This window comes from Salvia hispanica, chromosome 1 (assembly GCF_029641045.1).
Source record: "Salvia hispanica isolate PSC_SH4W2 chromosome 1, Shi_PSC_v1, whole genome shotgun sequence".
Classification (NCBI taxonomy): domain Eukaryota; kingdom Viridiplantae; phylum Streptophyta; class Magnoliopsida; order Lamiales; family Lamiaceae; genus Salvia; species Salvia hispanica.
Genome location: NC_142692.1, coordinates 17,733,967 through 17,756,617, shown reverse-complemented (window position 1 = coordinate 17,756,617; position 22,651 = coordinate 17,733,967). Strand labels below are relative to the sequence as shown.

General features: G+C 38.1%; 3 protein-coding genes across 3 annotated transcripts; all 3 read right to left on the bottom strand.

Moving 5' to 3' along the window:
* Nucleotides 1-1,832: 1,832 nt before the first annotated feature.
* LOC148933356 (uncharacterized) lies at nucleotides 1,833-8,749 on the bottom strand. Its single transcript, XM_089059834.1, has 5 exons — nucleotides 7,187-8,749; nucleotides 6,999-7,120; nucleotides 5,479-6,119; nucleotides 4,183-5,392; nucleotides 1,833-2,538 (listed from the first exon to the last, which is right to left on the bottom strand). Exons 1-5 carry the CDS (start codon nucleotides 8,747-8,749, stop codon nucleotides 1,833-1,835), a joined length of 4,242 nt encoding a protein of 1,413 aa, XP_088915960.1.
* Nucleotides 8,750-8,908: 159 nt separating this feature from the next.
* Nucleotides 8,909-10,948, bottom strand: LOC125218211 (peroxidase 4-like). The gene is made up of 4 exons (XM_048119837.2): nucleotides 10,689-10,948; nucleotides 10,404-10,595; nucleotides 9,921-10,089; nucleotides 8,909-9,663 (listed from the first exon to the last, which is right to left on the bottom strand). Exons 1-4 carry the CDS (start codon nucleotides 10,908-10,910, stop codon nucleotides 9,272-9,274), a joined length of 975 nt encoding a protein of 324 aa, XP_047975794.1. The 5' UTR covers nucleotides 10,911-10,948; the 3' UTR covers nucleotides 8,909-9,271.
* Nucleotides 10,949-19,165: 8,217 nt separating this feature from the next.
* On the bottom strand, nucleotides 19,166-21,095 carry LOC125185219 (uncharacterized). Its single transcript, XM_048081717.1, has 2 exons — nucleotides 20,462-21,095; nucleotides 19,166-20,028 (listed from the first exon to the last, which is right to left on the bottom strand). The coding sequence occupies exons 1-2, from the start codon at nucleotides 21,039-21,041 to the stop codon at nucleotides 19,322-19,324; spliced, it is 1,287 nt and encodes a 428-aa protein (XP_047937674.1). The 5' UTR covers nucleotides 21,042-21,095; the 3' UTR covers nucleotides 19,166-19,321.
* Nucleotides 21,096-22,651: the final 1,556 nt, after the last annotated feature.

Genomic DNA, 22,651 nt, shown 5'->3' with positions numbered 1-22,651 from the left:
ATGATGCATGATTTGAGTGATTTACACTTTACCTTTATACACTTTGAGAGTGAGAGAAAGAACACTTCCCATCTTTGGAAGTTTGCCACATGTGAGTGCTTGAATTCAAGGTGTTCCACGAGTTAGTAATGAAAGTGCACTATTAAGCCTTGCTTGATTTGATTGTGTTAATCCATGCTTAATCTATTCTTTCATCTTTTGAGGCAATTATGACGTCTAGTCCTTGTGCATTCCGTGCGTCTATTCTTGTGTCTTTAGTGTTTTGTTCGAGGACAAACAAAAATGTAAGTTTGGGGGAGTTGATACGCCCGGATTTTGTACTGTTTTAAGGCCATTATTTGGTCCGTTTTTGTTATCAAAATCACTCTACATGTCCATTATTTGCATATTCTATACATTTTGGTATTTTAACGTGTTTTGTGAGAAATGTGCATATTTGAGCCGAAAAGGGGAGTAAAAACGCATAGTCTGGAAATCTGGAGTCAGACGACGACCAGCGACCGCCGCGAAGTTGTACGGCGACCGCCGGCGCCCGGCGGTCAGAGCTATGTGGCGGCCCGCCTCGGAAATTTACGCTAGGAGAAGAGTCTCGCCCGGCGACCGCCGGAGGACATGTGGCGGTCCGCCACCGAAGGGTCAGAGTCTCTGGACTCCAACGCGGCGACCGCCGGCCAAGGTGCGGCGGCCCGCCGGAGAAAGGCGGTGAATCCGACCAGCCCTAGATTTGCTCCAAGATTTACCAAATTTTGAAGATCTTTTCCTTCTATGATGAGGAATAATCTTCCCCTATAAATAGGACCTCAAGCTTCATCGAAAGAGAGTTTTTTTCACACAACAAGAACACATTCATAGAGATCAAAAGCTAGAGTACTTCAATTGTGCAAGGAGTTGGAGAAGGATTTCAAGAACATCAAGAACGACAAGGATTCAACCTACGGGTTTTATTTGCTTTAGTTTTATGTTCAGATTGCTTTCCCTTCAATCTATGTTTTTAGTTTATTCAGTCATGTGTAACTAAACTCATAGGATTCTAGGGATGTGTTAGTAGCAACTTTGGTTATACAATTCCGTTTTCTATTTAATATCCGTTTTGTTTTTACTTTGTTTCTTCCCTAAGTTAATCATGATGCTTCATAATTGAGTGACACAATTATGTATGATTCAATACAACTTGCTTCATAACTGTGACAAAGTTCTAGCGAGTTAGATCCACTTAGTAGACACTACAGTTAGCTTCCTTTAAAACGGCACTGTTAATTGAGAGTGAGGACTTTTCAAGGGTCTTAGGAGCTTTTTGGAGTTGCGTGTTAGGATTGACAACCCTAATGTTAGTAATCAACGTTTGCATCGCATGAGCATAAGCTAGGTGACTCGTCCTTTCAAAGTATTAACTGTGCTAGGGTATTGTAGTTTGGAATTTGTATAACCATAAAAGCGAAAGCACATCCCTGGAATTCCCCTTATCTCTATACTTTTCTCTCTGTGATTTGCTTGCATTTAGTTGTTTACTGTTTTTAATATTTACTGTTTTCAAAAAGTTACAAAAAATTCTTGTTTCTCCAGATAGTAATTGAGTTCTAGTAGAAGATAGACACTTTGTGTACATCTTCCCCGTGTTCGATACCTGGTACTAACCTTTTGCTATACTATACCTACTCTGTATACTTGCAGGTATTTATAGTGCAAATAAAAAGTGCATCACAGCCTCAGATTTCTCCTCATAGTGTCGATCCCATCCTTCAACATCCGCTTGTACATGGGATCCGTCGCTGCATGCCACTTCTCTGTTGTTTCGATCATGAACTGCGTCATCTACAGTTCGGCGAGATTGGTCAGATGGGGAGTGATCTGCGAAGGAACTTCCGATTGGACCTCTTGCGAGGCACTGGAACTACCCCTAGCCAACCGATTCGCGGCCTTATGCCCAATCGGGCGACGGCGGCAGGAAGGCGATTGAGGTGTCGGGAACTCAGCCTCAGCTTCGGGGAGTTCGTGTGAACCGACACTGCTGTTGTACTCGCCAGAGGCGTCCACCCAACTTCAACACCCGCCATAAACTTAGGAGAATTCTCCACCTCAAGATAAACATCCCAATATTTGAACTCCCCAAACCCCATCTCACTGTCGGGAAACTGCTGGTGAGACAGAAGCTTCACATCTTCGGTGGTCATGCCGCTGGTTGCTAACCGGAGGTTCTTTTGGTAGAGGCCGGCAAATCGGCTGAGTTGTTTCCTCAGCCGCTCCCACTGTTTCCGGCATTGCTCTGCATCGTGAGCCTTCTCGTTGGCCTGTTTCCATTTGAGGTAGCTTTGGCTAATGCGATACCACATTCTGTCGATGACCTGGTTGGTCGAGACGTATGGATCCTCAACTACACTAATCCATGCCTTTGCCAGCGCGACGCACTCCTCAACCTTCCAGAAGGTCCTCTTTCTCATGTCGCCGCACGCGAGGTAGTGGCCTTGCTTTTCCCCGGCCTCCGGGTCCTCGCCGGTGGCGCTGCTGGCTGCGTAGCTGGCGTATTCCGCGGAGAGATCCCTAAATCATCAAAAGGTAACAACTCGGAGTCTCCAGGGCAGTACGAGTCTCCAGCGAAGTACGGACGGGAGAATCACTGCACAAGAAATCCATATAGAGACGATAAACATTGTCCCCGTGTGGTTGAGGGACACCCTGCCTGCTCCCTCCCGCAACGGCAATGGTTCCCTGTTGCAGCTGGGGCATCACCCCCCCGATTGCATTTGGGGCATCATCCCCGGCATCTGTTGCATTTGGGGCATCTGTTGCATCTAGTTCGTCATCATTTCGGGCATATTGTAGTACCCGGGCATCATCTCGGGCATATTGTAATACCCAGACATCATCCCCCCATCTGGGGTTGATGCATCATTCCCGCCATTTGGGGTTGCGGCATCATCGTCGACATTCCGGGCATCATCCCGGACATCGGTGCCCTTCCGCTGGCATTTCCCCCATATCGAGATGGAATACACGAGGAGGAAATATTCTGCGTTTGTGACTCGCTCGTGATGGGGGAATCACTATCGCAATGCGACATATTTCGCCAAAAGAAATGTATATAGAGAAAGATAGAAACTTGTTAACACAAGTGGTGCGAATGAAATGAAGTTGAACGAGCCGTATATATAGAGTTTGAAAAAAAAAATTAATTTATCGGACGTCCGCCCGGGACGTCTGTCCGCATGCCACAGCGGCGGACGTCCCGCCATCGTCGCTACGGACGTCGCAAGATACCCGCGGAACTCCCGTGTCCGCGCAGGACGTCAATCCGCCCCTCTACATCGCACAATGGCGGACGTCGGTGACGGCGGTCCGACGCCCGGCGAAAGTCTGGCGTTGATGATGCTCTAAGAGTGAATTTGTGGTTAATAGGACTTTAACTTCAAATAAATAAATAACAGACCCACAAACCTCAATTCCAATGTTTTCTCAATTAACCACTAATATTATTTAAGTCAAAAGAAGATTGTCGACTTGTCCGTGGCTGGTTGGGAAGAGCCGCCGGCACCGTGGGGTCGATGGCCTATTATCGGCATTCCCGATACACCGTCGAATGATGGTGGGGTCATCGGTCCGTTACTGGTTGTAGGAGAATCTGGAAATGTGTTGCATTTAAATTTCCTTCAATTACCATTATTAATAAATTTACTTCATAACTTAAACTTTTTTTTTAATTTCTGAATTAACGCCCTCTAATTTTATTTGTTTGTCGTACCAAAACAAAACACAAGAAGAAAGGGAATAAATAACAAAATTACAATAAAATTGAGAGAAGTAATTAATACACTTGACAAACTATCAAACCCGACATACAGAAACCAATACAAAGTCGCCAAATCGACATTCCTTTGTTAAAAAAACATTTTCTTTTGATGTTAAAAAGAAAGACAAAAAAAACTCGAGACACACACAATTTATAATACTAGATAAAACTGGAATTGGAATTGTATTTCATTGAGATGATATTGTGATACATTGTACATCCAATTTATAATACTAGAGAAGTAAATGCATCTAGAAACTATACACTTGGAACTACAACATTATTAATGTTATATTCCTTGAAACTCTAAAGTGCCTCTTACCAATATTCTTGAGACCCCAATATTCTATTTCCAACACTCCCCCTCAAGTTAAGTTATGGGATTTCCGATACTTAACTTGCGAAGAGCCTGTGAGAAATCTTTTGCTCCAACTGCCTTTGTCAGAATATCTGCAAGTTGATCTTTAGACCGAACAAATGGGAACTCAATAATTCCCCCTTCAATATTCTCCTTGATAAAATGTCTATCTACTTCAACGTGCTTTGTTCGGTCATGTTGAACTGGATTTTCTGCGATACTGATCGCGGCTTTATTATCACAAAAAATCTGGCAGGTCTTCTGTGATAAAAAACCTAGCTCACCCATCAATCTTCTAAGCCATAAAACTTCAGTTAATCCATTCCGAATTCCTCTAAATTCAGCCTCTGCACTTGACAATGCTACGACCTTTTGCTTCTTGCTTTTCCAGGTGACCAGATTCCCTCCGACAAACGTGAAGTAGCCTGAAGTGGATCTTCTGTCAATCGGGTTTCCGGCCCAGTCAGCGTCTGTGTAACCATGGATTTCTAGATGTTTTCCACGTCTGAACATTATCCCATGATCAAAAGTTCCTTTGAGATATCTAACGACTCTCAATGCTGCTTCTAGATGATCATCTTGAGGTTGGTGCATGAACTGGCTTATCACGCTAACTGCATAAGCTATGTCAGGTCTGGTATGTGAAAGATAAATCAGCTTTCCTACCAGTCTTTGATACCTTTCCCTATCTGCCAAATTAGCTCCTTCTGTGATTTGAAGCCCATGATTAACAGCAATTGGCGTGACTGCTAGCTTGCATTCCATCATGCCAGTTTCTGCCAGCAGATCTAATGTATACTTCTTCTGATTTATGAAGATTCCCTCTTTTGATCTTAGGACTTCAACTCCCAGAAAATACTTGAGTGCCCCCAAATCTTTCATTTCGAATTCTGTCGCCAAATTCTTCTTAAGCTGCTCTATCTCTTCAAAATCGTCTCCTGTGATGATCATATCATCGACATAGATTAGTAGACACGTGATTTTATCCTCTCTCTTCTTCAAGAATAGAGTGTGATCGGCATTACTCTGCAGATAGTCGTACTTCTTCATGGCTTCTGTAAATCTCCCGAACCAAGCTCTCGGAGACTGTTTTAACCCATACAAGGTTTTCTTCAATTGGCAGACTTCTCCATCTTCAAAGTCATCTTCGAAACCTGGCGGAGCTTCCATGTAGACTTCTTTTTTCAGTTCACCATGCAAGAATGCATTGGTGACATCGAACTGGTGCAGGGGCCAATCCTTGTTTGCAGCTATAGAAAGCAGAACTCGAAAGTATTCATTTTTGCCACTGGTGAGAAGGTTTCAGAGTAATCAACTCCATAGGTTTGAGTATAACCTTTAGCCACGAGGCGAGCCTTGTATCTCTCGATGGTTCCATCAGGTCTTCGTTTGATGGTGAAGACCCACCTGCACCCCACAGTTCGTTTCCCTTTTGGTAACTGACATTTCTTCCACGTCTTATTTCTTTCCAGGGCTCTCAATTCTACCATCATTGCTTCTCTCCAGTGTTTGATCTTTAGGGCTTCTTTCGCAGTCTGTGGGATTTCTTCTTCTCCATATAAGGCTGCCTCAAAAGCTCTTGCCAGTTTTGTTAGATTTGCCTTTGCCACACTTCCAATTGGGTATCTTTCCCGTTTACTTGGTCTCTCTGGTGTGTATCTTTTGGGAGGAATACCACGGGTACTCCGAGGTGGCATAATATACCGCCCCGTATCTTCATCTATAATCTCTTCCATTCTTTCTTCTGTATTGACAGGGTCAGCAGTAGCAGTAACAAAGTTCTCGACAAGATTGTTTACCTCAGATATCGGAGAGGACGGTGTTGGAGCGCCACCTTGAACCACAGGTTGAGATGTGTTTGAGACAGACTCGGCGGCAGTATTATCTGGCTCTGGTGGACCTTTAGTGGGATTATGGTTATTTGACATAAGCAGCCAACTTATCGAGTCAACACTAGTTATTTCCCTCTCCCCCTGACTGGTAAGTTGGGTAGTGTAGAAAAATTCAGATTCTAAGAAGGTGCAATTTATTGTGGTAATCACTTGACGAGTTTTTGGATCGTAGCACCTATACCCTTTCTGATTGACCCCATACCCAACAAAAACACATTTGGTCGCACACGGGGACAGTTTTGTCCGCTCGTGTTTTGGAACATGGGCAAATACCGAACAACCAAAAATGTGAGGCTTAAGAGATAGGGGTGGAGGAACTTTGGACATGCTAGATAACATCTGGATGGGATTTTTAAGGCCAAGGGCTTTGGTAGGGAGGCGGTTGAGGGTGTAAACCGATGTAGCCACGGCTTCCGGCCAGAAAAAATTTGGTACTTTTGAATCTAGGATGATGGCTCGGGTCATTTCAAGGATTATTCGGTTTCTCCTTTCGGCTACTCCATTCTGTTCGGGGGTGTAGGCGCATGAAGTTTGATGGATTAGACCATTGGTGGTGCAAAATTCTTTCATTTGGGTATTGACAAACTCTCCCCCATTATCAGACCTAAGAATCCTAATTTTTGTTTTGAATTGGGTGAGGATCATTGTGTAAAAGTAAGAAAATTTGGAAAAGACATCTGATTTATTTTTAAGAAAATACACCCATGTCATGCGAGTGCAATCATCAATAAATAAAACAAAATATCTAAAACCATTTCCACCCACAACTGGAGACGGACCCCACACATCAGAATGAATTAAGGAAAAAATATCATCAACTCTAGAATTACTGGGTTTGAAAGATTGTCGGTGGCTCTTAGCCAAAACACAAGTCTGACAGTGCAAAACAGAATTTGTATCTAGATGCGAAAATAAAATTTTTAAATAACTAGAAGACGGATGCCCTAACCGCCTATGCCATAACCAAGCTTCCCGTTCTGAAGTTCCGTGAGCCAGCATTCCTTTGCCAGTTTGAGCCGTCTCGTCCACATAGTATAACCCATGATGCTCAGTGCCACGCCCAATAGTCGTCCCCGTCCGGATATCCTGTAGAAAACAAAATTTTGGATGCATTAGGAGAGTGCAATTGAGTTCTCGTGTGACGTGACTGACAGATAGTAATTTCTGAGACAAAGTCGGCACAAATAGACAATTTGAAATTTTCAAGGATGGTGATATCTGAATAGTTCCAGATCCCTCGACAGGTGTAAATTCCCCATTGGCTGTTTCAATGTAAATCCTTTTCGATTTAGTCAACTCTTCAAAGTCGGACCTATCGTAGGACATTGTGTCAGTTGCCCCACAATCAAAAATCCACCCTTTTTCATCTGTCGGATCTATTTTTGTGACTTTACATGCAGTGGATATTTCGGGATTATCTCTCAACACAGAAAAACGATTTTGGATCGAAATAGGGGTGTTATGGCACTTAACACTAATTCTGGGGTTATCAAACGATTTAGGATAATTATGGGGTCTGTCATGTAAAAGGGTGGGGGCAGAAGTATAATTATGAAAAGTGGAAGGGTTTGAGGGCAAAGCCCCAAACCCTTTACCTTCAATAGCCTTAGAAAACGAGGCAGAACCTCTCGCCGCCTCCACTCCTTGGTCATCGCCTCCTCCATTCACGCCCCACCACCCGCCGCCGGTCGAGACCTCCACCGATCCGCCGCCATCGTTTCCGGCGTGGGTAGCCCCTTGGCTGTCCGTCGGGGCAACAAATCCGTTGCCCTCTTCTCTCCCTACCGCCATTTTTCCTTTTCCGGTTGAGCTCCGATTCAGTTTATGCCCATCCTCCCACCATTCCGGAAATCCAACCAATTTGAAACACGTTTCTTTGGTGTGCTTCGTCATCCCGCAATGGGTACAATACAACTTTGATTTGTCGATTCCTCTCCGGTTTGAAGAATTGTTGCGAGATTGTGGTGGTGGCGGTGGTCCCCGATGAGGCGGCGGTGGCTGCGTTGCTCTGTTTTGGCCGCCGAACTGAGGCGACGGTGCTCCCTGGCGAGCACCAAAGCCCGCGCCTATGTCGGCGTTGGTGGGCTTGGCAGTCGGTCTCCAGATTCCAGCCCTTGCTTCTTCTTGTTTGATGATGCCGAAGGCTGTCTCGGCAGTCGGTTCATCCTTCAACATCTCCCTTCTGAGGTTGTCATACTTGTCATCCAATCCGGCAAGAAATTGGTAAAGGCGTTTAATTTCTTGTTCCTTTCGGTAAGTATTGATTGCTTTGTCGCAACAATCATACGGACAAGGTTTCCGGGCATCTGTGTTCACCCACAGATTTTGTAAATCGCTCCAGTAACTTTCAAGGGACTCGTTCCCTTGAACTAACTTGTTCGCCTTGATTTCCAGATCGTAAACTTGCACAGGGTCAGCCCTGATTCCAAATGTAGTGTTGAGACTTTTCCACATCTCCTTTGCTGTCTGATGTTGAGCGAATTGAATCACCAATTTTTGATCCATATTCTGGATCAACCATGAGAAAACCGTGAAATCTGCTTCCTGCCATATTTTGAACTTTGGGTCGTCGGCTTTTGGAGGATCCTCATCTCCTTCGAGATGATGGATTTTCCCTCGACTGCCAACGTTGATTCGCATGATTCTTGCCCAAACAGGGAAGTTACTCCCATCGAACTTGAATCCAGTTGAGACGTTTTCAAAGGTGTTTGTCATGTTGAATGATACTCACTTGATTTTGGCTGTTTTTGGGTGTAGGTTTGAAAGATTTCTGCCGGATCTGTAGTTGAAAGGTTTGGGAAGGTTTGAACAATGATGAATCTTAATTCTGAGTTCGATTGAACCACAGAACCGTTGCTGCTCTTGATACCATGATAAAACTGGAATTGGAATTGTATTTCATTGAGATGATATTGTGATACATTGTACATCCAATTTATAATACTAGAGAAGTAAATGCATCTAGAAACTATACACTTGGAACTACAACATTATTAATGTTATATTCCTTGAAACTCTAAAGTGCCTCTTACCAATATTCTTGAGACCCCAATATTCTATTTCCAACAATTAATACACTTGACAAACTATCAAACCCGACATACAGAAACCAATACAAAGTCGCCAAATCGACATTCCTTTGTTAAAAAAACATTTTCTTTTGATGTTAAAAAGAAAGACAAAAAAAACTCGAGACACACACAAAAGAGATTTATTGTTGGGATTCAATCACTGTGATCAGTTGGCCTTCCTGCAGTTTTTCCTAATCTCTCCGCTGGATCCGGTGAGAGGGCTAATATCGCCCATCTTGATCATGGCTGCGGCGAAGTCATCGGCGAAGGCTTTGGGGTTCTTGCTGTAGGCCTCGACGAGGTTGTCGGTGGAGCCGCCGTTGTAGAGGACTTGGTCAGAGTGTAAGAGGCCCTTCTTGTCAAGGAGGTTCTTGTAGTAACTTGCGTCGAAGAAGGTTGGAGATTTGAGGTCGAGTGGGGCGAGATTGTTGTCTCCCGAGCCGCTTGTTCTAGGACAGGATCCCTGCCTCGTGCGAGCGAATGACCCGTCGATGTTGCTCTCGTTGTAGATGCGCCCTCTGAACGTCGTGCATCTCGCTTGCCCTATCGTGTGTGACCCTACACGTCACATCATATCATATCGCTATCACTTGTGTTAAATGAGATACTAGTCAAATAGGAGTTATTTTTTAGGAAAAAGGTCTCAAATTCTGAACCCACTTTAACATCTCTATCCATTATTGAATAACTCAATTTTCCTTTTTCATTTGTCCATCAATAATTATCTTATTTCATTTTTACTATTCGAGTAACAAAAATGTGACATTTAATTATGCACGGAGTGAGTATAATTTAATTATGATCATGAATGAAACCTGATAAGACGACCATGTCCTTAGTGGAGAGTCCTAGGTTTTGGAACCTATTGATGAGGTTGTTGAGGGTGGAGGTTGGTGGTGGAATAACGCCACTGTTCGCGGCGGCGAGGCTCGCTGTTTTCGAATCCCTTCTTCCTAGTTTCACGTCCCATGTGGGTCCTCCAAGCTGCATTCATATTTTCTCTGTTAGTTCTTAATTTTGTACTCCCACTATCCCCTGACATGTGTCCCACTTTGGCCCGATATGGGTTTTAAGAAAGGTAAGAGAAAGTGAGTTGAAAAGTTAAGTGATTTGTGGGTCCTAATTTTATGTATTACTTTTATAATAAAATATGTGTGAAAATTAGTTGGTCGAATGTGAAGTCAATAAAAAAAAATGGTAAGAGTGAAGTGAGACAATTAATATGGGACAGACCAAAATGGAAAACTGGAGGACGGAGAGAGCAGTAATTAATTTATAAACATGAATTAGTTACTGACAATAACGGTGGAATCACGAGCCGCAATGGCTAAGATGTCCGCACAGGAGACAACGCCGGGGCAGACAGACTCCACCTTAGATTTGATGTCGTCCACTACGTTGAAACCCCGGATGGAGTTAACGTTGGGATTCGCAGTCTTCTCCCCTCGTGACGACGATGTGTCGTCTAGGAGTACTGATCCATCGCAACCCTATTAGTATTTTCATAAGTATAATTAGTAATGACCATGTAGTAAAATTTAATTCAAAAAAAATACTACTATGAAATTCGTAAATCATTGTACTTGTACAAAGCAGTCGTGGAAGTGGAGACGGAGGAGTGAGGCGCCCATGCGCTTCTCCTTATCGATGGCAGACTTGACGACGGATTTAACGGTGTCAAACACTTTGGGGCATGTTTTTTTGTAGTAGCCGGTGCTCAGCTGAGCAGACGCGCCGCTTGTTAAGAGGGCCGCCGTCGCGAATAAAGCGGCGAGCACCACTATTGATCTTGAAGAAGCTGCCATTCTTAATTTGGGTTTGTGACTTGTGAGTTTGAGACTAGCTATGTGTTGTGTGTGTATATATAGGAGCATTTTGCATGGATTATGAATATGTCAGCATTATTAAATCGACGATTATGTCAAATTAATGATTAATTACGAGGTAAAACACGTTTACTTGGACGACAAAGCAATGCAATGCAATGCAATTAAATTGAGAGGCAGGTGGAGAAATTGTCAAAATTTGTACTATTAAAATTGGATTTCAACCATATAATCAAGTTGGGTAGCCTTGTCGGGTCGTTAGCCTATTTCATCAGTTAATTTCATGAAATAATAATATTTCGCTAGTTATAAATTAAGTGAAAACAAATATAAGTACTAATTATAGTGAAGCGATAGAAGTACATATGATGCTTTGCACAGTTAGAATAAAAATCCAAGGCATTAATGTGTGTTACACTATTTTGTAGTACATGAGTAGTACTATAGTCAATAATGATTTTATTAAATTACAATTGAAGTAACATCCATCACTTTTTTTCTATCAATTGAAACAATAACACTTCTACTAGTGTTTTCAGAGTACCAAATCTCATACGTAAGTTAATATTTAGAAAAAAAAATCCTAAAATTAATATATAAAATAAAATGTAATTTTTAAACATTATATAAACTCGATAAGTTCATGGTGATTGGAATATTATAAGCAAATTAATATTGTGTTCAAGTGAGTAATATATGAGTCAAAGCTTAATACTCCCTCTATCCCATATTTCTCGCACTTTTCTATTTCGGCTCTTCCCAAACTACTTACATTATTTCTATTTAAGTAAGAATCATGATATTTAATTAATGTATTAGAGTTAATTGAGTATTCTATTATTAAATAGTCTCTCGTTACACTTAAAATATTAATTTAATTATATTAAAAATTCATTCTCAAATCAATGACTTAAAATGAAAGTGGGGTAATATGTGAGATAGAGGGAGTATAACCTTTTCCCTAGACTTTTGTGTGTTTTTCTTTAATTTATTTAAGTTTTGGCCAATGGGATCATTAATTTTACCTCCCCACGTTACAAGATTTTCTTCCACTTGTTGCATGATTGTTGTAGTTTAGTAGATCTCAATCAACTCGACCGAAATCTGTTTAAAGGTAATGAAATTCAAAATCTCTCCCACAACAATTTTTTTTCCTACGTTTTGGTTCAGTTAATTTATTAGGATAAACTCCCTTCTTTCAATTAATAGAGTCATTTTTCTATTTTAAGAAGTTCTAAATTAATTGAGTTAATTTTATTTTTGGCAAAAAGTAATTCTCCTTTTTACTTTATTTTCTCTTAATTTTTCCACTATCCATTTAACACACTATTCTTAAATTATATGTCAAAAAGAAATGTCTTTATTTACAAGGAACAGATTCAGTTTCAAAAAATATTCACCGCATCTAAAGAAAATATATATAACAAAAGATGTTTATAAAAAAGTTGAACTAGTCGAACAAATTAAAGTCTTTGGGGAGACGGTTAATACATCAGTATCACAACTGGCCAATTAATTTTTGTTCAATCAAAGTTTGTCTTTTTGAGTTTATCTTTCGTTCAAAGTTTTTAATTGCTCAAACACAGCTAACGTGATTGCGATTGTCATGAATTTTTGTACATGCATTCACAGAATATTATTGGAGGAATGCGTGTCTATGCTGCGCTGTTAAAGTCAAAATAACTTACGTAGAAAATTAATAATAAATTAGTCGAATTGGTCACATACAACATTATTTGCTACCAAATCTTATCAACCAATCCTTGTTTTATCATTTTTATATATTTTTTTCTTTCTAAGCGATATTGTCAACACCTAATTCCTAATGCAGTATGTGATTTGAAATTTCAACAGTCATTAAATAAGACCATGCATGATAGTTGTTAATTAATTGGGGTAGATTAATCGGATTATAATTTTATTGGGTTAATTAAAAATTATCTGCTCTAACTCTTTAAATTTAGCAATGTTTTGGGCTGCATTGACATAGTGACATCCCTATATGATGCATACAAATTTCGATAAACTAATTCTCGACGATACAAATTACATTCGTCACTGACTCCACTTTTATGTGTATGTGTGAAATTAAAAATTTATGTTTCTGATGATAAAATAACCTATGCAATTGTTTGAAATGTTAAGACAAGTTAGATTCTTATCAACCAAAAATTTGTGTCTAGTGTCATATTTGTATCTTAGTTGTGTTTTGGTGTGTTTATATAAGTAATGCATGACTTATCTAATGAGCTGATACAAAAATTTGCAGTAGATGTATCTCGTATTTAATGATTATAACACTTGGATTTAAATTTTATTTGAAGCAAAAATTTACAAGTATCTTTATTTTATTCAACAACTTTATATGTTTATTTACAATTCTCATTTCTTTACATAATTCTAATTAACTAGATCAGTTTGATTGAGAAAATGAAAGAAATTAGTAGTATGAAAGAAATTAGTAGTATTATACTATTATTCATTTCGTTCACAATTTAAAGAACCATTTTAATTTGGCACAAATTTTAAGATATTATTTGACATTGCGAAAAGAAGTAAATGGAGAATGTGAATGTTGTTTGGGATCCATTTTTAGTGGAGTACTAGTTTTACAATGAATTTTGAGCGTAAAAAATTAGTGAAATGTGATATTCATAAATTAAAAATGAAATAAAGTAACTAAGTTTTTAAATCGTGGAAAACCCAAAAAATATTACTATGTCATGAATTACACTTGATGCATTTTTGCTCACGTCATAATATTTGATTCTTAATGAGAGTGTTTTATCATTGATTGAGTTCCTTTATATACTTTTCAGTCGTAAAACAATTGGTTTTTATATTTACTTCGCAATTTTAATACAGTGCATTTCACCATTTTTATACTTCTATTTATGTAACATCAGTTTTCTAGTAAAACGATATCATGTCGTAAAAATATAAAACGACATCGTTACAACAGGATAATGTTTTGTCCACATTATATTTTCCAGTTATTACATCAGAAACTATTTCTCTCACATTTTAAAATTTAATTGAATTTAATTCAAAATTAATTTTGTTATTTATTGTATTATACTCCCTCCGTTCCATAGTAATAGAGACATTTCATTTTGCGCACTCATTTTAAAAAAATAATTATAAATAGTTAAAGTTGAGAAAAAGTAAAGTAAGAGAGTGAATATTGTAGATAAGACTCTTCTCTGCATTATTCTCTCTCGTACTTTACTCTTTCTCCACTTTAACTATTTAATATCATTTTTTTAAAACGAGTGTAGAAAATGAAATGCCTCTATTACTGTGGAACGGGGGGAGTATGTAGCAATAAGAAATAAGTGATATAGAAATTTTATGTCAAATCGTAACATGATTTCGAGCTTGATTCGAATTAATTATACAATATTTAGTGAAAAAAATATTTTTTTCTTAAATATTCAAATATTTAAGTTCAAATTTCAATTTTTTCAATGTTTTAGAAAATGATTAGTATGAATTTATTTTATATTAATTAATGTTTATCAATCAATTTCAATGTAAAATGTTAAAAAAAAAGTTCGATTATGTACGTACAATTATGTACATTTGTCACTACCCAGAAAGAGAAAAGTCAAAATTATAATTTAATTGGTTATTTCTAAATTCACGGGATTGAATTCGAACAAATTCCATGATTTCTCTAACAATTTTCCCACTTTTTAGTCTTAAAAAACATTTTTTTTTTTTTTTTTTTTTTTTTTTTTTTTTTTTTTGTATTTACTACTTTTATTAAAATGTACTGCTTCAACTTTTATACTTCTACGTATTTGTATAACATCGGTCTTTAAAATCTTCATTTTCTTGTAAACATCACGAAGTTACACTCGAAATTTGACTTTTATTAGTTATCAATAATTCATTTTATAACTTAATATTAGGACCTAAATAGTTTTGATTAAAATTAATAAATTATTATAAGGGTTATGTCTGCGGACCCAATTATAGGGCCAATTAATAGAATAAGGAGTGGAGTATATACTTGGGGTTATTCTCATGATATAGGATAAACAATCATAATCTATGCTGTGCATATATTATTGAACCAATAATATTGTGTAATATCATCACTTGGACGATTAAACGAGACATATCACATCTATGTAGACTATAATAAAGCTGCCTGAGCATCTAATTTTCCACAAATAAAAACAAAATTAGCAATTTTCCACATATCTCAACTATTTCATCTTTTCTTCTTGCTAGTTTCTAGTGAATTCTCCACAATTATTTTTATTATATTTTTTTAATTAAAATCGAGACCTATCAGAACCTTTTGCTATTAAATGCTAATTAGAAAAAAGAATATCATACTAGTATACTTATACATAAGAATATCTATGATAATATTGGTTAGTTAGCTAGTTCTGTCCGTAAAGCGTACTGCATGCATTAAGTATTTAAAAGAAATTATGATAAGGATCCGTATAGATTATGATCTATTAATCTAAGATTCATATCCTTTGATGATGTTTGATCTTGCATTTAAAAAAAAAACACAAAGCAATAAAAGAATAAGGTGGATCTAGGCTTCAAAAATTAAATCCAAAAGATTTGATGGGAGACGAGAGACGAGAGACGAAGAAAAGTAAATTTGATATTAGCTAAATCCATTGATGGAGAAAACAACTCTAAGCAATCTTCAACATACTAGATTCAACTAATGACTCCACTATTCAAATGAAATCACAAACCCTTGATGATGCACAACTTGATCATGCTTGATTGGATCAATTGATGATCAAGATTGGATAAAAACCCTCAAAGGGGAAACAAATCTCTCAAGCATCTAATTTCATCATCAACTCCCTTGGAAAATGAGGAAAAATACTATTTATATCTTGAGTGACCCACTTGAGTGTTCTTGTGAATATAGCATGTCTGTTTTTGTATGTTTGTTTAGTCTTCTCCCACTTAGCCCATTGCATGATCTAAGTATTAGAAGTTTGTGTTTCCCGTTTTGTGTTTTGGTTTTCATATTTCTTTTGTGTTTAACACTAACTACCCGGTTTTCCACTTCATCAAGCAAGCTTGAAGACAAGTTAAAATGAAGTGGGAGGGGGAAGTTAGTGTAGTTAGTGTTAATATGTGTTAAATATTGTATATATATATGTTGGTATGTTGGTATATATGCGTTAGTCAGTCAGAGTGTCAAAGTAGTTAGTGTATAATCTGGCAAAAATGAAAAGCATGATCCCTTTAGTAAGAGTGAGTGAAGAAAGAATGCATGTTAATATGTGATACCCCTCCCTTAATAAATTGAAGTCAGTTTGGATGAAGTGAGGACGATGGAAAAGTCTTAATTTAAGCCAACTGTGAAGCCCTCTAAAAGTGAGTTAAAGCCTAGAGTAGAACACTTTCTACTTACAAAAAGAGAAAAAAACAGAGAGGCTGCCATATGAAGCTAAGAGGGAGAATGACATAGGGTAGTGAGGACTAAAGGCAATAGGAAAACTAGTTGAGCTTAATTCTTTCGAATCTGCTAGACCTACCACATTGGAAAGACACCCCCTAGTAAACAATTTGAGCCTGTACTGAATTTTTCCCATCTTTTGAAACCATAAGCTTTCATACCATGTGAATAAGAGAGACAGGAGTGGAGCAGCTCACCAATTGGGGTAGGGGATAAATTGATAAACATGGGAAAGAAAGAAAAATATACAAGAAAAAGGGCTGGAAAAGTTGTAACCTGACCCGATAGTAAAAGATTGTAGAAAGAGAAAAGGGCAGGAAAAATTTGTAACCTTCCAGAGAAAAAGAAAAGAAAAAAAAAGAGATAAAAAGAAAGGGCACGAAAAATTTGTAATCTGACTTGGTAAAATAAAAAAGTGAAAAAAAAGATACAGGGCATGAAAAAAAATGTAACCTGATCCGGTAGAACCAGTAGAAAAGGGGTAAAGGAATAAGGCCAAAATGGACAGGGAACATCTCCGTTGTTTCCAATTTTTGTCCCTAAGTTCACATGTCCTTCGCATATTTTTACTTTCACTTTTTGAACTTAGAACCCCTAGGACTCTGAACTGTTCATAATATAATCCCCTGACCCCATTACAACCAAAAGAAAGACCTCAAGGAACTGTCCTTTATCAGTAGAACTCTAAGCATCAGTGGTATGACAAAAAAAATGAGTTAATGGTCCTAACGTTTCTGGTGAGGAATGAGTGACCAAGTGAATCCAACAGTTGGTAAGAATAAAGGCTATCTTGACAAACTGACAGACTAACCATATTAAACAAGAGAGATGGAGGAATCTGAGACTGCAAACAATTGGAATGATCTTAAGCTTGTGGGACGGATGCTAGAAGTTGAGCCAGTTTTGAGTATATATGCGTTATTTTGTTTTGTGTGTTTTCCCTTATGTGTGTCCGTGTTCTGTTTTCTTTGGACAACATCAAGTCTAAGAGTCTTTTATTTCTTTCTTTTTAGAGTCAGTCATTTGATAACCAATGTATTGAAACTTGCCTTATTTATTTTATTTTGTCTTTCATATTTGAGGACAAAGTATTGTTTAAGTGTGAGCAATTTGATAAGGCTCATTTCATGCATTGGTTTTGGGTGATATTACATGTTTTTTAGGGAGATAATGCACAAATTTGAGATTAAGTGTGCAGATATCTACTGGATCAAGTAGATGGTGCAAACTGACCGAGCAGATTCAGATTGAGCAGAAATGGATCAGAACTGCAGAAAAAGTGGCCTAACTGGTCAAGGAGACAGAATGACGGGATGGAGCAGAAGTGCAGAAAAAGTCACCTTACATGACAAGGAGACAAAATGGCGTGCTGACATGAAAATCCTCAATTACTGCAAGGGTAAAATGGTCAAATCGGACGAGAAATTTCCTTAGGGTTGAAGTTGAAGCTGTTCTATAAATAGAAGCTTTCCACAATGAAGAAGCAGGAGCTTTATAGGCGCTTAACGCCACAGCTCTCGTAGCTTAGTTTAGTTTAGTTTAGATAGTGTACTATTTTTTCTGCTTAGTTCTGTGGTTTCAGCAAAGGAATTGACGACTTCGACGTTGGATCCTTGCTTTCTTTACCGCTTTTGAGACGATGTAGTTAGATCTCGAGTTTCATCTGGGAATTGACGACTCCGCCGTCGGATCTCGACTTATTTCCAATTTTATGAAGCTTTGGTTCATTTTCATGCTGTTGATGCTTATTACTCAGGTTTCTTGGATGCTTTTCGCAATTGGTGGCTTAGATATTTAGATTCATGTTGTTTACATGATTTCTAGTAGTTCAGAGGTTGAGATCTAGTTGTTCACGTGCTCGATTTATGATATTTTTTAGTTTAGGTGATGCATGTAAGGTCAATCTGTGTTCATTTCACTTTCTCCTAGACCGAGGATAGTAGATCTGGTAGTTCTAGCTTTAATTTCGCATTTACGTCTCATTTTGAAGCATGCTCTGTTTTATTTCGTCAATGCTTCGTTCCATGCTCTGTTTTTACTTGGTTGTTTGGAGAAGATTACGTAGAAGTTAGTTAGAAAATCAGATCTATCTTTTGCTTTTGCCTTTTGCTTTTCAAAGCTTTTCTGCCGACCCTAGCTAGTTTAGGAAAAATGGTCCCCCCTTGCTTTTGCATATTTGTCTGCCTATTTTGAGAAAGTTTCAGCATGTGTTCTATGTAGTTTAACTCCAGTTTACAAGTTGCCTTGAGTTTGGTTGTCATGCAAGTGTCCATACTTTTCCCATCTACTAGGTTAGTTAGATAGAGTCCAGTTTAATTCCGTCTAGTCAAGTAGATTAGAGTCTTAACCCACTCAATGAATGCATGGCAGCAGCCGACCCCTTTTCCAATTGTGTCGTAGAAACAATCTCGAGTAGGTCCATAGTCCTTGTGGTTCGATCCAGCTCTTGCCGCTTATACTTAGTAATATTTGTTGAATTAGTGGGAAAATGATAAATCTTGTTAAAAGGAGGGACATGTGCATGCGACACACGTGCAAAACCCCACTCTTCACAATTCTCACCAAATTGCGTTGTTTTTATCCATGACTGTTATAGACGTGATATGTTGAAGCTAATTCCAAATATATGTAATCAAAACATAATTGTTATGTGTAATGATTACTCCAATAATTTTGTGTACGTGAATCAATTCGTTGATGTTGATGTCTACATGTATGCATGGCTTTCTTAACATTTTCAAAGAACCCTCAGTATCGAAATTTCCATTTAGAAAGACATTGGTTGTAGTTGAAGTAAATAAGAGAACGTTGGTTGTGTGTTACATTGGCAAAACAAGATACGCATTTCTTAAAATTGGAACAAGAAAATCAATGCCGAGTTGAGAACTCGAGGCAACATTTATTATAGAAGAAAAGAGATACTGATATTATGTAACTGTTAGATTTAGAGGGAAGCCAGAGAGGGCCTCTGGAAGACACACATCTTGCAAAAAGGAGAGTAGAGTGAGGGAGTCCTGTACTTGTCTTCACCTCCCATTATTGGCATGGGAACTCCTCTCTTGACGGGGCTCACATACCCTTCTTTGTACGTCTTCCCAAGAACTCCTTCGACGGCTTTCGACAAGCTAAAGAATCTGAAGGTGACCTCAAGATGAGCGAAGGCGTTATCGGAGGGCAACTGATAGTGATGGACCCTATTTTCCTTGTCACCGATTGGGACCACCCTTATGTCCATCTGCACTAACCCGGACACGGTGGCTCTGACCGTGTTGACATCCATAGTCCTCTCAATGAGGACTTGTCTTCCAGCAGAGGTTGTGGACCATTGGTCGATAGGGATTGATAAAGAGTGGCGATTCCACTTGACGACGATGGCGTTGGTGTTGTTGTCCCAATGGGAGACTCTTTTGGCGGCGAAGAGTAGCGTGTTTGTATCGAACATGAGGGAAAGGGCTTGAACCCATGTAAAGTCACGAGTCCTGCCCTTGGGCCTATTGCCAATGAAGTGTGCATTGATGTGTAGGTTTTGGTCGGAGAGAATGGCGAAGTTGTTTCCCTTTGATCCGTGGAAGTAGAACATAACGCCGTCCCCTCCCACAAAGCGCGGGTCGTAGCATATTGAACCCTTCTCGTTGCAGTCGGGCTTCCTCCCTTAAGTAAAGCCATGCACTCATCAATAGGCATTTTACTACGATTTTTAATTACTACTTCCATCCATTACATAGTAATAGAGTCATTTAATTTTCTGCACTCGTTTTAGAAAAATGATACTCCCTCCGTCCCAGCTCAAGTGATTGATTTCTTTTTGACCGTTGTTTTGCGTAGATGATAATAAATAGTTAAAGTGGAGAGAAAGTAAAGTAAAAGAGAAAATAATATAGAAGAGAGTCATATCTATATTATTCTCTTTACTTACTTTACTTTCTCTCCACTTTAACTATTTACTATCATTTTCCCTAAACACGTGCCGAACATCAGTCAATCACTTAGAGATAGGATAGAGGGAGTATTAAATAATTAAAGTGGATAAAGAGTAAAGTAAAAGAAAGAATAATGTAAAGAAGACTCATCTACGTTTAATTACATTTGCAGGTAGCTTGGCATCTGTTGCTGCAGTCGATAAAGCAGCCCTTTTGCTTCCTGTTGTTCTTGGGCTTCCTCTGCGGGCAGTCGGACGGGCAGGTCAGCGTCTTATGTAGACATGCTCCCACGCCAAGGCACTTACCTCTTTCCTGCCCGGAACTTGGCACTGGTGATAATGATTCGTAATTACCGGAAGGCACACGAGTAGGTGCGGACGGCCTTGTTTGTCTCTGCCCATTTTCTTCCTCGTCGTTGCCATCATCCCCATCGCTGTTGTTGTTGTTGTTGCCGTTGCCATTGCCATTGCCATTGCCGTTGCCGTTTCCATTGCCGTTTCCGTTTCCATTGTTACCTCCAAAGTTTCCATTGCCATTTCCGTTGCCGTTGTTACCTCCCATATTACCATTTCCGTTGCCGTTGCCATTGTTACCTCCCATGTTACCATTGCCGTTGCCGTTGCCATTGTTGGGCCCCGTGTTACCATTTCCATTGCCGCTGCCGTTGCTATCGCCTTGGGCAACAATAATGCCTACAAACAGCGCCAAAAGGGCTGCCAATATGAAAACCCTTCTCACCTTCATTTTTTTCTGGATTCAAACTCAACTTTTTCTTGTTATAACTCTCTATTAAGTATCTATAGTACTACTAAAAATGAAAGTGATGATGAATTTAGAGACCAGATTGGATCAATATATATAGGCTATGAGAAGTGGATGGATGAACAAGCATGTGCAGTTCAGGTAAAGTAGCTGAATTATGGGGGTTGAGATGCATGGACTTTCTACATTCTAAGGAAATTATAACAGCTCATTTAATATAATTAGTTCACCTTTGATTGTTTCTGCTGCAAAACCAGCTCGTGTGTAAGTAATTCTCCTAGTTGACTTTAACCATCTTTATGATCCTATAAAGGTCTTTGTTACGTTGAATTCATTTTACTTCAGCTAATTAAACAAGTATGTTGCCTTCATGAATGATTATATCTTTTCTAACGAGGTTCCACCTGCATTTTTTCACTAGATTTGCCTCTATATAATGCAAACAGAAAATAAAAATAGCATATAGTTTATGCGAATTTTAATTTGAAGTTATGACTTTTTTCTCTTTTTTGTAAAAGTTGCTCATTTTCTTTGTGTGAGGAATCGGCCAATTTATTAGAGCATAGTGTGGAATAATCTTAAGACATTTTTAGAATATATCAAAAGCTAACAATAATAATATCTTTTGTGAAGGAATTTATATTGCATACATACAGAATTTTAGGCTTAGGATAAAATAATACATAGGCATTATTATTTGAATTTGAATTTAATGTAAATGATTAGAATAAAATTATTATTTGATGTACATTTACACTAAAATAAATTGGTTTAAATATGTAAGTGGTTGGATATGTTCTAATACAATTTAGTATTAAGTGTAAATTAAGAGTCAACTTCAAATTTGGTCCTGAAAATATATTTTACATCTTTTAGATTCGTGAACTTCAAATAATATCACTACGGGACTATGGAAAATACAAAAGATCATCGTCTATTTCCTTTTTATCCTTTTTTTAGCCATGGGTCATAATATGGCACAAATGTAAAATTCACTTACTATTATTATTTTAATTGAAAAATTCATATCTTTATTATTCAAATTTTTGCATACAGAATTTTGATCGAATTCTTTTTTTTTGTTATACGAAGGTTTATAAATAAAATTATTTTATTATCCATATTACATAAATTACTGTGAAAATATATTTTATTTAGTAATCCCTCCGTCTCACGAAAGATGTCACTTGTGAGACAGCATGAGATTTTAGGAGGTTTTGTTATGTGTGTTTGATAGAAAGAGAAAATAGTAGTAATATTTATATTATTGTGAAAGATAATTTTTTCATAAAAATGGAAATGTACCATCTTTAATGGGACAAACTAAAAGAGAAAGTGAGACATCTTTTATGGGACGGAGGGATTATATAATAGTTGAAATTTGTAAACATATTAACTAAATAAAAATATATTTTAATTATTTATATTTTCTTTTTAATACTCTAGTTATAGTGGATGAGATTTAATATTCTTATTAATTTTTTCATGTAACGAAATATTCTTATACTTCCTTCCTCCCATAAAAATTATTTTCTTTTCTCATTGTGAGCTATTCCACAAAAATAGTCATCTTTATTTTTGGCAAATATTTC